A 15,264-nucleotide genomic window follows, 5' to 3' on the forward strand; every position below is an offset into this window, starting at 1 on the left:
CAGCAGGAACAGAAGGGAGACCCGCTCCCTCTGAATAGCTCCCCCCCAAAAAAACGGCTGAAAAGGAAGAAGGTCCATTCGCTTCTGGGAATCCAATAAATTGTTTCAGGAAGTGAAAGTCTGTCCAGGCTAATGGAGCTGTGATTGACAGGTGGTTCTCATTACGGTGCCCATCAGGGGACAAAGTGAATTCCAATGTTATTTAAGAGGTTAAGTAGAAATAAGATGCAGGTGACAGCCCAAGGCTGGGACATCATGCACTACTCTTCTTAAGGGTTTTTTTTGTGAAGAGCCTCCACAAAATTTAAAATTAGCAGGGGCAGGGGCAGTTTGACAAGTAAAAGTTGGTCCTACTGTGACTAACGATGAGCTTACCTGGCTGAACATGAGAGGCAGCAGGGAAATGAAGGTTGCTTTGGTAATTTGTGCTTTGGAGAGTTCCTATTCCTTACGTCCATGTAATGTGGATGTTAAGTCTGTTGAGGAGGTGCAGCAAGGTGAGCACTGGCTACCATGTCCTGATGCTCTTGGGCATCCCAGTGGAGGAGGACAAAGCACCATGAAAGACTGTGATGGTTTGTTCTTGTCACAAGCTCAGAAGATCCTGTCACCCTTTTCCTGAGCCCAACAAGCTCATCTCACAATGCTCAGAGCCAAAACAACTACAGTCATATGACGTTGTCTGCTACTCGTGCTCATGCTGTGGCAGCTGATGAGAGCAAATCACAAAGCATTTAGCTCAGTCAGAACAAATTTGAAGTCATTTTGAAGTGAAATATGCAGAGGCCACCTAGGGTTGGGTCAGGTTTCCAGGTGTGCGTTTGGGAAGGGAAAGGAAAATGCGTTACTAGTGACTCAGGTTGCCTTGTGCTCCTGACCAGGCGGCATCTTTTTACTGCCATGAGCTACAAAGCTGAAACTAAAGTCTGTATCTAGCCTTGTTCAGTAGAAAATGAAGGCAAGCTTGCTTTGTAAAGCAAGCTTGCATAGACTATAAACAGCAAGATGTGGTTTAAGCTGAGACCAGAGGTTTAATGTAAATCTGTATGTATGCTGAAGATGCTAAACCACACAGTCTATTTATTTCTCTTTGCTTCTGTATTATTCCTTTTTCCAAATGCCCAAATAAGCAGCATTGGGTGTCTTAGCACTTGTGGATGTCCTGGGGTGGGAAGCTGAGGGATCTGCTCTGAGTCACGGTATTGATAGAATATTGCATGGTGCATGGTCAGATACAAGGATGTAATTTAACCAAGAGATTCACGGCTGGCTTGTGAATGACGGTGAAACTCCCAAGTATGACGTGTGTAATAAATCTGGTTCAATGCAGAATTAATGTGGTATTCAAAATGATTATTTACCATTTGAAGTTCAGACATGACTGTGTACGAGAAGTAAATAGCTGTGCACAAGGCGTTGGGGAAGGGCACTTAGAGGGGAGAAGAAAAATACCCTCTCGCATTGTTTCACAAGTGCATTCCCGGGTAATACTAATGAGAATTGCACTTTAAATGCAGGATTGATTTGTGATGAGATCAGCTCTAAAGAGTACATTTGTGGAATGATAACCTGATTGGTGGTGCTGCCTCTTGAAGGGCTGAAGGGGTCTAATTGGCATATAACGCACTATAAATTTATTAGCAGCTTCTGCTTTCCCATTGGCAGACCTTCTCCTGCTAACCACCAGGAAATTACCAATTTTCAGGAGTTAGTCACTCAAGTCGCACCGCGTCTGGGTTTTAAAAAGAAGCCTGCATTGCCACTCTTATAAATCCTGGCTTAGATCTTGTACATCAACAGTCGGCTGGAAGTCGGTCACTTGTGTAGTGGACAACTTGAGCACTGTGTGTTTACTATTCGACTTCTATCCTCCTTGGCTTGTTCCTCCTTCCCACCTCCTTGCCACAAACCCAAGTAGCACAAAGACCATTAGGAGGTAACTAATCAGTTTGGCAGCCCATGGACTGCAGCTGCCACAAACCAGAAATTACACTTTTTTGGCAGTTCACGTACGGGGCTTTGATGTACTTATTGATACATTCAGCCCCAGGGCATATCGAGCCGAAGAGGACATACCCGCTATTTACTGGTTTTCAGGAGCACAATAGAAATATTCAGGACCCGACATAATTATTTCAGTGACTTTGCTCTTAAGATTAGAAAATAATATTCACATGTTTCTTCTAATTGGTAACAGATTAGGGATATGTTATCTTTTTTAAATAATTTCCAAATGTGTCCTGAAGAGGGATTTGCAGGGAAGTAGCTGAAAGAGAGAGGACACTTATGCACTGAGACCGCTTGGGCAAGAGGCTTTAATTCTTTAATTCTGGCTTTAATTCTGGCACATGGCTTTTAAATCCCTGCACACCTCTCTCCAGAAGTGCTCTCAAAGTGGAACTTGCTGTCACTTTTGGCAGGTGTCTCCGATGCGGATTTTCTTTGCTGTCAGGTTTTATGCAGGTTTCCCACTGTTAAGCACCAACCGTATGGCTTGTAAATCATAAAAGCCTAAAGGTTTGCAAGTGATTAATAGGCAGAGGTGCACAATTAGAAATGCCTCAGCAGTACTTGAGCACTCAAATGTCTTTTGAAAGCCAAGCCCATTTCTTATCTCGCCTTTTGGGACACATTTGGGCAACCCCAATGTTGCGTGTCCCATTGTTGAAAATAGGCAAACAAAAAACCAGCACTGAGGTTTCATTTCTTAGGTACAGAGGAAACCTCATGGATTTCTGTGGAAGTTAACTGCTGAAGATTTCTCAAGTCTTTTTCTTTTCTTAGTTGCTCAAGTTAATTTTTCATCTCCTTTGCTTTTTCAGAAATGTGAGCTGATCTATCAACAGCCTTTTTTAAACTAATTATCATTTGTGGGTTTAGAAAGAGGTATCAAACACCTGCAGCCCACTAAAACTGAGGTAGAGGGAAGTCCCATCACTTGCTGAATGCAGAGAACACCTAAGGAGATCTAACTTGCCAAGACAGGCATCATTTTTACTAAATGAAAAGTCATTTAAAAAATGTGACTAATGGAAGAGTCTGATGACATGAACGATTTCTGTAAAGTCCTTAGCATCGGTGAGAAGTAAGAGGCAGCCAGAGCAGCTGAAGAAGTAACCAGTAGAGGTGGTGTAGTGGAACAAGCAAAGGTGTGTTGGTGGAGAAGGGAAGATATGTTGGAGAGGAAGAGAAGGGTATGGGATGTATTGGAATTGCTGATGAGGAGATGTTCAAAGGTGAGGGGAGCAGAGGGGAGAACTCCAGGTCAGTAGGGAAGAGCTGGACAGCGGAGAGGTCCCTGTAGCATCTGAAGAACGTGAGTCACAGAAATGCTGCCCACAGGGATGGTCTGGGTTCTTCCCAGCCCTCTAAACCTTCAGCTGCAAACATGCCTGCCTTCCGCTACTGACTCGTGCAGAGTAAGCATTTGTTTTTATTTGCTTGCTGCTCCAAATGTGTTTTTCTTCACAGTCTATGATCAAGTACAATGTTTATTACTTGTATTTTCTCTTTTATGTCTTATATATATTCAGTGTAACGTTGGGGTTGGGTTTGGGTTTTTTTTTTCAAATACTCCAAAAAGTATCATCTTATTGCTTCTGCTGGAATTAAGATAATATTAAAGCCCCCTGAAAGGGCTTTTGTTGTTCCTTGTAAACCAAACTGTAGGACTTGGGTAACAAAGGATCAAAATTGTCAAGAAAATTTTTGAAGGTCTTTGTGAAGTATTGTAATTAGACTGTCCTCTTCCAGTTCCTGATCCCCAGGTAAAGATTGCATTCCCCTTCTGCAGCCCACAACATATGTTTTCCATTTTGAATCATTGAAGCCACCTTTGTGTGCTAAGCAAGCTCTCATGTGAGATCTCTTTAATGTCTACTCTGCAAGTTTGTCAGCCCTTTGGGTAGATCTCAGAGGGTTTCCCCCCCCCATTATTTATAAGGCATTGGTGCACTCATGGTTATGTTACTTCTCTTTACAGCATTATGAGTGGCGGAAAAGCTCCATTTCTCTTCTCTCATCTGTTTATGATGTGATACGTTCCAAAGCAGATCACATCAGCGACTGTTATGGTATTCTTAATGCGCTGTGATAGTCGCATCACGGGAGGAGCTGCTGGAAAGCACAGCGCTGATGTACGTCCCTGTTACATGCCACATTACTCAGGGTCTGTGGGAACCTCACTTGGCTACCTCGCTCTGTCTCTCACCTGGCACAGATTATTGAGATTTATGCATTGAAATATTTGTATGTCACTTCCCCCCCCGCCTTTGAATACTGTACAAGAGCTTCCTCTAACATGAATATGAAAGCAGAAGCTGGATTTGGGGTGGAAATAGCCAGATTTTTTAGACATAAATAACCAAGATAACACACTTCACTTCCACAGAACATTTCCTAACAGTTCATTGTTACTTCTGTTATCTGTTCAAAACTACTTCCATGTTTTGTGTGAAAATTGATTTCAAATGGAATTTTCATTTTTTTTCTAAAAAAAAAAAGGAAAAGGGTATGTAATGATTTCTTGAGCTATATTTAAAATAATGTTGCATTAGGTATAACCTTCCCGTAGGAGAAAATTAGTGTTAACAAATTGCAAATTAATGGAATCTTCTGAACTGAGTGACTGTATATCAAATTGTAAATTGAAATTTCCAGTTTGTGTTTAGGTACTGGCACAATGCAATTTGATTTATACACTTAAGACATCAGGTTAAATATGGTTACACATGAATAATAAAATGCATTAGATACATGTTTGCAATTACTATTCTCTGCATAGACGTATTACTGCAAACAAGCAAGAAGCAAATACACTCCTTGGTTTTAGCATTTCCATGCAACTGTTGTAGAGAGGCTTTTGGCTTTTTTTAGGTAATATTTCTGGTACGCCCAAGTGCTGAGGTTGAAGACCCAAGAAATGTATGTATCTAGAACCACACAGCGGTAACTCACTTGTTAGCCTTTTCTTTTTTTTTTTTTTTTTTTTTTTTACCAGCACAGTAATATGTTTTGGTTTAAATTTTCCATGGATGTTTACATGCTTGTAATGTCAATATCTAGGTAAAAAGAATCAGATCATGAACTCAGTAGTTTTTCTGTTGGTCAGCAGAGAGTGGGTGGAAGGGAACAGTCATTCATGGCTGTTGTGTCCCAGATTCTCATGAGGTCTCTCCTTGCACATCTTAGCAGAAATCCAGTGTTTAAAATCCTTGAAGTTCGCTCTAGTTAGGGCTTTTTCTTCCTAAATGTTGCTGGCAGTGCTGTTTAAAAAAATTCTGGGGCTTTTGGGGTTAGTGGAAAAATACAATTTGTGGCATTCTTCAAGCTTTTTGTTAAATCTCTAGGGACTGTTTTCATTTCACATAGTTGCAAAGAATAAAAAAAGCTTGGATTTGTATTGAGAAAAGACTTAACCAGATTGCAGGGCTACCAGTTGTCACATTTACAATCTTTATTCTCAACTTAATAAGCCTTTTCTTAGTATCTGCAGTATTCCCTACTGTTGTATGTCACATAGCTTTTGCTTAACTTTATATAGAGTAAACCTCAGATGTGATATATTTTATTAAGTATACCTTAAAAATTACTAGATTGAGTGTTGCGCAATGAAAACATAAGTTTGCTGCAATTTTTTGTGATATATCAGAGCCCACAATTGCAGGATATTTATCTAAAAAGCCTGAAGTCAGTAAACCTTGATGCCTCGACCAGGCTGGTAATTAATGTTCTGCGGTAATAAATCCTGCAGGTGTCTTAAAACCTAAGGGAGAGCTGCTGGTTACTCTGTGGCATCGCTAGAAGGCTAACCTAGAAGTGCAAAAATAACAGCTATTTTGGAGCCTTATGTAGTGAGATACTGTCAGAAGAGAGGGCAAAGAAAGTGGAGAAGCTCCACTGAATCCAAATTACAATTATACCTGTAAGTGTCATGCAAGACGTGATTTATTTGAGAAGCACATTCAGCTTTGCATGTATGAGTGATCTCTGTCCGTCATGCACAGTAGGGGGTTGGTTTTTTTCCTTAAACACACAGCTATAAAACAAAAACTGGAAAATGCAGTAGTAGAGCTAATGGTGGAGAAGATCCTGAGCTGTGGGCTTCAGAAAACAGCTCCCTGATAGTATGAGGGGCTTTGGGCATGCTTCTGATGGGAAATCACCTTTATTTGTGTCTTGGGGCAGTGCTGTGTTTTAGTTGCATTAATAGGTCTGATAGTAGAAGTAACTTGAATTTGGAATATTCTTATGGCACTGAATTGTCTCCCTCTGTCTTTCCTCGCTGGTGAACAAAACTTGGTTTGACAGTGGGTTGAACGCAGTCCTCAGCCAGATAACTTCCGTGGCAAAAACAGTAATTAAATCATTTCCAAGCTGGGTTACTACACTGTTGGCCTGGAGAGCCCTGGTCCAGAGTCCAAGACAAGATGTGGGTTGGCTTATCTGCAGCTTTCCTATAGGGCTGCTCTTCGTCCGTCAGGGATGTTTAACTTGTAAGAAGTAATAAGCTTAATAGGTTGACTTTATTTAATTATTAATGATCCCTTTCTGTCCTTACAGCTCATAAAACACCCTGTACGTTGGCAAAACACTCATAATATTGATCAGGAGCCAGAGAGATATTTATTTCCTCTTTGCCCCAGCACACATAAATCTTGGTCCTTTGCCTCCTTTTCCTCGGCAGGCGGGATTTACAGTGGCCTGTTTCTTAAAAGCTTTTCGTAATTAAGGAATAAATACCCATCGGTCTTTGTTTGCTGTCTGGAGCCCTCTTGTTTGCCAGGGACCTATATATCCCCGGTGGGCTTGTGCGCCTTCCCCCTTAGCAACGCAGCCGGGGAGAGAAGGCATGCATGCTAGGAAGCAGTCAACTGCTAAGCACTTACTTTGCAATAGAGTGGGGTCTTCTCCTGCAGAGAGAGGAAGCCCCTGTGTTTTCTCAGCATATTGTTCCTAGCTCCTCTTCCATGCCTCTCCTCCCAGTTCCTGCTTTGCTTGGGGCAGGAAGACACTTTGGAAATTCCTTGCTGCTAGCCCTTTCTTCTCGCCTTCTCTTCTTCTCCCCCCTTTGCAATTAAAAACATCATGAACCTTTCCCAACATTTCAATCCCATCTCCCCCCGCCCCATCCCCGATGTTTCTCTTTTACCCATCCCAAAGTTGCATCGCCGACTCTGTCCAAAGCGATGCAGTTCATCAGATGCACGCAGGGTCGTCGTTGAAGGGGTTTGTTTCAATGGCAAGCCCCAGCACAACCGGCTGCTCAGCACTGGCCATTAGGTGATCCATGCTTCTTGCATGCTGGACCATGAAGTTAATGATGCATTCTGGGACTCTCCAGGAGTTTGGGAGGTACAGGGGTTAGATTTACTTCATTTTCTTGGAAGAGACACATTAACCTTGTCAGCTGGCCAACAGGAGAGAAAATTTGGCAGTGCTCTTGCTGAGCTGGCCAGGTTACTACTGCGTTAAACTTCAGTGAGCAACCAGAAATGGCAACACGTGAGCACAGCACACGAGTGGCAACGCTAAACCATTTAGAGGCCTCCTCAGTTACAGAATTATTTTCTTTAGCAAGTGAGAAGATAAAAAAATTTCAAGAGCCTTTTAGTGTTGTCAGATGGGTAGAAGATAAAACTTCACTTTAAAATGCCTACACCAAGCCTGCTCAGTATTTCTGATGGTGGGAAATCGATGTTCTGCCATGGTAAATACCTGCTGGCCATTACATTTTTAATGCAGCCTTTCAAAATTTCATCGAGCCTTTTAACAAACAGTGAGTAATTTTAGATAATGAGCAAGCGACACAACATTTTTGTCATCCCTGTTGTCACTTTGGTAAGAGCAAGGCTGCTTTGCGCTGGAGCTGTTGAATTTCGATGGCAAGTTCTCAGGCTCTCCATCCACATACTGTTGCCTACACAATCAGTTCTGAGCTGTCATCTGAACACACCTTTTATTTCCACCCTGCATATCTTTTTCATGTTTGCCTTTCATGTCTCTCCGCCGAGTATATGTGAGGGACAAATGAAGCTGAAGGCAGAGGTGAGCAGGAGCAAGGAGTGGGATGGAGAGTCGATACCAGTGGTACAAGGCTCCTGCTTGGATTTGTTGGATGTAAAATGGCACACATTTCACAAAGGTAGAAGAACCACACGATGTGCTCTACAGGGCTGAGCTGTGTAGGACGTGGGCTCCTAAAAGAGCATCTCTGGGTGCAGACCCACAAGCGGAGAATGCAGTGTAGCTCCCGGAGCGAAGATGTGCTCTAAGCAAGTCTGCTTTTTATATTCTCTGTGCTACCTAGTTAGCCCTCCCCCCTTACAGTGCCCGGTATTTATGTTTCCAGATAATAATGATGTGATGTGGCTGGCAGAGTAATTTAAATAATTGGACATTATCTTGAGAAGCAAGCACCTAATTAGATCAAAATAAACTGAGAACTGAAATTTTCATCTGTTTCTAATAACCCTTTACCTATGTACAGTATCGCTGCCATGGCAGAGATTTCATTATTCACACCACTGTGCATACTTAGAGTTCACTAGTGATGGCGACTCCTGCAAGAGCAAAGAGCTTGGTGGTATTTTTTGGCCAAGGCTTAGTGGCTCATTCCTCTCCTGGTACTGCATACTTTTTTGCAGTCATACTGTGTTCTATTTGGCCCTTGTATAACCGGGGAGGTTTGAAGTTTGTCTCAGCAGTCTGGGTTTGAATGCATAGCTTCAGAGAGAAAAGGCTCAAAGAAAGTCTGGTCTTAGTTTTTTCCTTTCTCTAAGTTTATCTAGGAGTTTATAAATTCCTTAGTACATATGCATTGAAAAAATAGCAGCTAGTATGATCACGGAAGAAAAGAGAAGTCATTTTAGTGCGTATGAGGAAGAGGCAGCTCACACATTCTCTAGCATTGGGTATCATCGGGACCATCTGCGCGCATGACGATGTTGCCTCTCCAGCACAGTGGTTTTAACCTGGTCCTGAGAAGAGAACCCCACTGGAATTTAAAAGTTCAGTAAAAGAGTCTTGGTTTGGCTTTGACAACTACGACTGAAAGTCTGTGGTGTTGAGGGGGTCATTGAGTAATGAGCGGAAGTTACCAGGATTACAGCTAAGGGTAGTAAACGTGGGAAATGCTTACCAGCCAATGTACGTTTCCGTTATTTTTAGGGATTGGTTCAGTGTCTTTCTCCTGATTAGTTGCTCTTCCTCACATTTCCTCGTACTCTTATTCAGCTGATTTATTTAAAGGTATGTCAGCACAGGCTGAAATGAAACACTGTGCCTCCTCTTCCTGCTTATTGCTGACCGCTCCAATAATTCATTTTTTAGCTCATTAGCTAACGGGGGATGTGAACAGTGGTCCTCCAGGGGACTGCAATGAGGTTAAGTGATCTACTGCTGACAACTCTGCTCTTGGACTGGCCTTCCTTGGGGGAAATGAAACCTTGACCAAGACAAGCTGAGGATCCCAGAAGTGAAATTGGGGCATCAGAGAAACAATTACAGTATTTATGTCTTGTTGTCGGGATTTCTAAGATGAATGCGAGTGGCGGAGCTGAAGCTGTCTTCCAGGAAAGTCCCCAGGACTTCCCGTTCAGAATGAAATGGTTTGTGCCCAGAGATGTAGGGATGATGTCCATGGACATTGGCTTTCTAGGTACTCATTCAGAAACAGTCCCTCTACATTTTGGCTGTACGTGAGGCATGGGTGAGCATGCTTTTCCTCCTACCTCTATGATAAAGTTTCGTTTTCTACCAGAAAATCCAAATGACATACCTTTCTTGTGCCCACTTTGTACAGCTGAATAAGATGTAAATCTCGTTTCATAGCCGATGCCAGCAACATGCTGCCCCCAAATGTCTGAGGCTTTTAAAACACCTTTATTTCTGTTTGTAATTTTTGCAGTTTTCCCACCACAACCCTTAATACCACTCCAAAGGTAGAATTTGGCCTTAATGAATTGAGTCTCTTGGTGATCTGCGTGGTCAAGAAAAATTGGGCGAGTTTTCTGAAAAGGGGAGCTGAAGTGAGGCAAAATAACACATGCGAAGGTTAAATTTTTAGGTTAGCATAGCCCAGTGGCACAGCCTGCTGCTGGCTGCAGGGTCCTGCTCTGGCCAAGCATGCCAGTGAGCATCTCATGAGGGACCTGATGTCTCCTTAGCTGCTACCTGGCTCTGCAACAGATTTCCTCCACTGAAGGGATGGATCCTGACCAGAGCATACAGTCAGTGTTAATGCAAAGCATTTATGGGTTACTTGGAACATACTGCAGGAGAGTGCTTTAAGGAAGGACCATTTGCATCCTCTCCATCACTAACACAGGTGGCAGCATGTTCCCCTTCCTCAGAGTTAGATTTGCTTTTAAATGGGTTTTCTGTTCTTTTCCCGGCCTTTTGAGACAGTAGGATAAACCTGAGCAGGAGCGGGTTGTTGGTCTCTTCCAGCCTTCCAAGAGCAGCAGGTTGCCTTTGTCTGCTCCCACGCAATGCACAGCAAATGTGAAATTCGTGCCGATGAATTTGTAAAACAGTAGCCCGAGAGCCTCTGCCTGAACTTGGCACTTAGTGCCTCTGTGCGGTGCATACCATAGCTCACTATTACGGTGTAAAGTGAATTGTGATTAGAAGTGGGAGACTTGTGTAAAACAGCTTCCTTTCTAAACAGAAAGAGACTTCTCTTCAAGCCATGGCGATTCCAGCAACCGATGCTCTGACAGGAGCCAAAACTTACTGTCACTCAAAAGACAGTCTAGGGGAGAGGAGGGATTCATTTGCAGGCTCTATATGTATTTAATTATGCGAGCTTTACTAAACATTCCTGAAGATACACTAGATGGTTACCAGACCTAGAAGTGTTGCAGTGTTGTAGGAATGCCCATTTTATTGTAAATAATTGCATGTATGTTACTTTATCCTCCTCATTGCACTGTTCTTGGGGTTTTTCAACCTTAAAAAAATACAAACACAAAACCCATGAATTAAGGATGCAGTAGTAACAGAAGTCCTTTTCTTCCTTCTCTCCATTTGGAATACCTGAAATGATACTCTGTTTATCAGCTCCTGCCATCAAAGGTTAATTTGCAGCGCCCCAAATGTTTTTGGGTTTTTTTGTGTGTGTGTGTCTTTTAGCTTGCAGGAGTCATTCAAAGGTTTGATTTACACGAAGCACTCTTTGTGTTAATTTTCTGTTTGCACTTTTGCTCTGAAAAAAGCCCTGGACCTGTTTGTGAGGTAAATTTTGGTGGGGTAGAGAAGCTCATGCTTTGGGAAGCTGTGCCTTAAAGCATCCAGGGAGGTCAAAGCAAGGTCACTCCACATGTACCAGGAAATGATGCAAAACTAATCCAGATTTGCTGTTGGAAGGATCTGTTTACATAAGTATTTAAAAACAGATTAGGGCTAACCTGACACTAGATTACTGAGAGTAGTGTAAACACGGCTGAAAGGCGTAAACAGAGCTTTGCCTTTTGTACTGCAGAGGAGAAAATCTGTCACCAGTAACAAGTTGCCTGGCTTAGGTGATATATATGGTTTTCACAGGCTGGACAGATTACCTGAGGTACCTCTAAATGGGACTTTGTCTAGGGCTAGATCTCTTAGATCATATAATTGTATGGTAATTTTTTTAATGGAGAGTTGAGGGACTTGTTTGTAGTCCTTGTTATCCTGTAACCTAATAGCATCCAGAAGGCTTTTGATAGTTCTTTGACATGTCAGGAGGAAATGGTTCTTCAAAGTATTGTTTTGATGGTTTGCATTTTGGAAAAACAAACAGAGGAACCATCCATATGCCTTTTGCATTGGAAACATTACTCAACTTGTAGAAGGAAAAAGCACCCCTGAAAGCAAGGCTGTGTCTCTCAGGGCTTGCTCTCCTGTCTGAAATGCAAGCCCAGGTGCTTGGTTACTTCTGGTCTTAGATACAGAAATTTGGTGCGTTTTCTGTAATGTATTTTGCAGCACAACCTTAATGTGGAACCAGGCTGCCAGTTTTGACTTTGGACTTCATGATGGCGAGGGCTCTTGCACTGACATCTTGCCAGTCCTCAGGGCAGCCTGGAGTTTTTTAAGACCTCCTGGCTGTTGTGATGTTACGACCTTGTAGGCATGACATCCACTGAGGGGGATCTCAGGCATTGCAATAATATGGCTCAGTAATGATGAGATGGGTGACACAAATATCACTGCAAAGATAAAGTTTGGGTGAACTGTTTCTATGAGGGCTTTCTTGCCAAAAATTTGAAGGGGGAGTAATTTTTATGTCAGTTAACTGCTTTTTGCTAGCATAATGATGGCCAAAGCTGAACTTGCACCATTTTACAGAGTCAGTGAAGTTGGGTTAGAGTGACCTGTCTCCTTTGGCTTCTCTAGGGAAGAAAAAGAGCGCTGGATACGTGCAAAATACGAGCAGAAGCTCTTCCTTGCCCCGCTGCAGTGCCTGGAGCTTTCTCTGGGCCAGCATCTCCTGAGGGCTACAGCTGAGGAGGACTTGCGGATGGTCATCCTGCTCCTTGCCCACGGGACTCGGGAAGAGGTGAACGAGACCTGCGGAGATGGTGATGGGCGCACTGCCCTCCACTTGGCATGCAGGAAAGGAAACGTGGTGTTAGTGCAGCTCTTGATTTGGGTAAGTGCTTGGTGCCTGGTCAGGGGACTGGCTGGGGTGACTTTTGCTTGGCTATGTCCCTCAGCAGGACCTCCCAAACCTTCAGCGGGTTCCACAAAGCCTTTGCTGATGTGCCGGGTCTAGATGTTCCCCATTGCATGCTCTCAAAAGACAGCAATGTGATAAAAAAGTATGTTTCTGCCTGTCTGCTGCTACTTGATGGAAAGTAAAGGAGAGCGTAGGAAATGAGGAAGGAGAGACTTCCCGAGCACCTGTTTGAAACACCATTGTGGCAAATTTTGTACCACACATGAGCCTCTCCCTGTAGAAACCTTTATGTATGTGACTTAGTGCTGCTCATGTTGTCAGGCTGGTATCCTGCCTGCTGTCTTCTCCCTTTCCCTATCCTCAATTACATTCAAACCAATTTGTCCTCAGTCCACTCCCTCCATTTTAACTCTCTGTTGGCACCGCAGCTTCCAACAACACATCTCTTCTTTCTGTAGTATGGTGTCGACGTGATGGCACGCGATGCCCATGGCAACACGGCGTTGGCCTATGCCCGGCAGGCCTCCAGCCAGGAGTGCATTGATGTTCTCCTCCAGTACGGCTGCCCCGATGAGCGCTTCGTCCTCATGGCCACTCCAAACTTGTCCAGGAAGAACAATAACCGAAACAACAGCAGTGGAAGGATGCCCACCATCATCTGAGGAGCTCACTTGTGCATTTGCTGACCTGAATTACATACGCAGCCTCACATTCCTCCATCCCCATCACAGCTCTGCTCTGTGAGTCTGGTAACTCTCCTTTTCCCTTTTCCCTTCGGTACATCCCTGTCCCATCCGGAAACGGCACATCTGGAGAGCACAAGGGGATGAGAAGGAGCGAAAGGGGCTGCAGAGAAAGCAGTTGTTTCAGTGAAAGCTCTCGAATGATCGAAACAAGCGGGCGAGAGCGTGTGGGTTGAGCAGGACACGCTGCGCATGGCACCGGGACCATGGGAGAGCGGTCGTCCCCAGGGGGGGACGCAGGCTCCCTGAGTGTGTAGGGGAAGGGGCAGAGGGAGAGGCGAGCAAGAGGAGAAGGAAGGAGAGATGGTGACTTTCCGTAACTGACAGTTAAGCACATCAGTACATTTCACCTCTACCAAACGCAACGCCTGGATTTCATTCTCTTCTCTGAAGAGCTTGACGGCATAAATCAGAAGCAAGCACAGAGTTTGTCAGGTTTGAAGCTCCTATGATGGTATGTGTCAAATCAGTTGTAGCTAATCTGTCCGGGGAGAATACTGGCTTCATTACACTTGTATAGTTGAGTTCTTCCAGCATTACCGCTGTTTAATAGAACATGATTAGTCATCACGGAGAAAAAAGCATATTAGCTGAGGAGGTAGTTACATGGCACGCTTCGGTGATTGCTTGGATGTGATTGCAATATTCTTAGAAGCATCATATTATCTCAGACATGTTCTTTCAAGCCCTTGGAGCCCTCCTTTCTAAATTCACTGTCATAATTTAGTATCTGTTTAATTTTTCAGTCCAAAGAGAGGAAATGAGTTGCTGAGTGTTATTTGACTGCAGTCTCCTTGGTGTAAAAACAAAATGGAAAAAATAAATAAGAGTAACTATGAAACACAAAAAGGAATAATGAATACCGCTAAGGAAAAACATTTCAAGTACATTTAGTGGAATTAATAAATGCATTAAAGGCTAATATTTTTTCAGCCAGCAGAAGTAAGTTCTGTCATTTTGCCAAGGTAAATGTGTTGAGTTTTTGGTCACTCCTGTGATGCATTGCCTAACTTATACAGATTTTTGTATTGTGTCTCTAGATTATACGTATGTAAAATCTATTTGAATAAAAAAACCATAAATATGCATTGATTTTTTTTTTGTACAGAAGATGACATCTCTGTTAATTTATAAACTGTAATGGATGTGAACTAAATAATGTGCAACTAGTTAGGATCTGTGGGTTACAGATCATTGTACATTGAAAATATTTCCGACAAGCGAACTCTTGTTTCCATCACAAGCCTTTGAGAAACATATCAGAAGGAGATTGTGGCACATTTGGCATGGAAAAAGAAAAGTGTACAAGACCTTTTAGAAAGGAAAAAGAGGCTGTTTCTCCGCGCTGTAAATATATTTTACTCCAGAAGTCACGAAGCTTTCACAAGCCAAGACAAAAAGCCCTAGTCTGGCTGTGGGAAAATCAGATTTGATTAAGTTCAGAATTGATAGCCTTCACCGCGGCGGGCGGGGCACGGCTGCGCTTGACTCCCAACTTGGCTGCTTTCTGGAAGAAAAATGGCTTGTGAAAGTAGCCTGGACAGTTAATTTGAATTCCAAGTTTTAATACTTGATTTGATTATTTTGGTATTACCAGGCAGATCCCAGCTTTTCCTATTTTCAATGAAGTAGGATTCTGGCATGGGGAAGCAGGCTGTATGGTTTTTGGCAGGCAGAAAAGTGATTTTTTTCAAGTGGCATATGGCAATGTGAAGATGGGGGAAGGGTATATCACGGAGAAAGTTGAAAACTCAACTGAATTTGATGGCAAAGGAGCAATTATGTGAAGGCAGTGAGGTGCACACAGCATAGTAATTTGCAATCTACCTGCTCGTATGTATTTCCCAAGCCTTCAGTGGTGCT

General features: G+C 43.1%; 1 protein-coding gene across 1 annotated transcript in view; it reads left to right on the forward strand.

Annotated features, from left to right (window-relative positions):
* The window catches only part of AGAP1 (ArfGAP with GTPase domain, ankyrin repeat and PH domain 1), a 234,923-nt gene extending 221,287 nt beyond the window's left edge, over nucleotides 1-13,636 (forward strand). Inside the window, exons 13-14 of the mRNA XM_035891073.1 lie at nucleotides 12,376-12,631; nucleotides 13,117-13,636. Of these exons, the coding sequence (XP_035746966.1) occupies nucleotides 12,376-12,631; nucleotides 13,117-13,320 (460 nt within the window). The 3' untranslated portion in view covers nucleotides 13,321-13,636. The remainder of the gene's footprint in view (nucleotides 1-12,375; nucleotides 12,632-13,116) is intronic.
* Nucleotides 13,637-15,264: the final 1,628 nt, after the last annotated feature.

Source organism: Egretta garzetta, unplaced genomic scaffold (genome assembly GCF_000687185.1).
Source record: "Egretta garzetta isolate BGI_Z169 unplaced genomic scaffold, ASM68718v1 scaffold113, whole genome shotgun sequence".
NCBI classification, from domain to species: domain Eukaryota; kingdom Metazoa; phylum Chordata; class Aves; order Pelecaniformes; family Ardeidae; genus Egretta; species Egretta garzetta.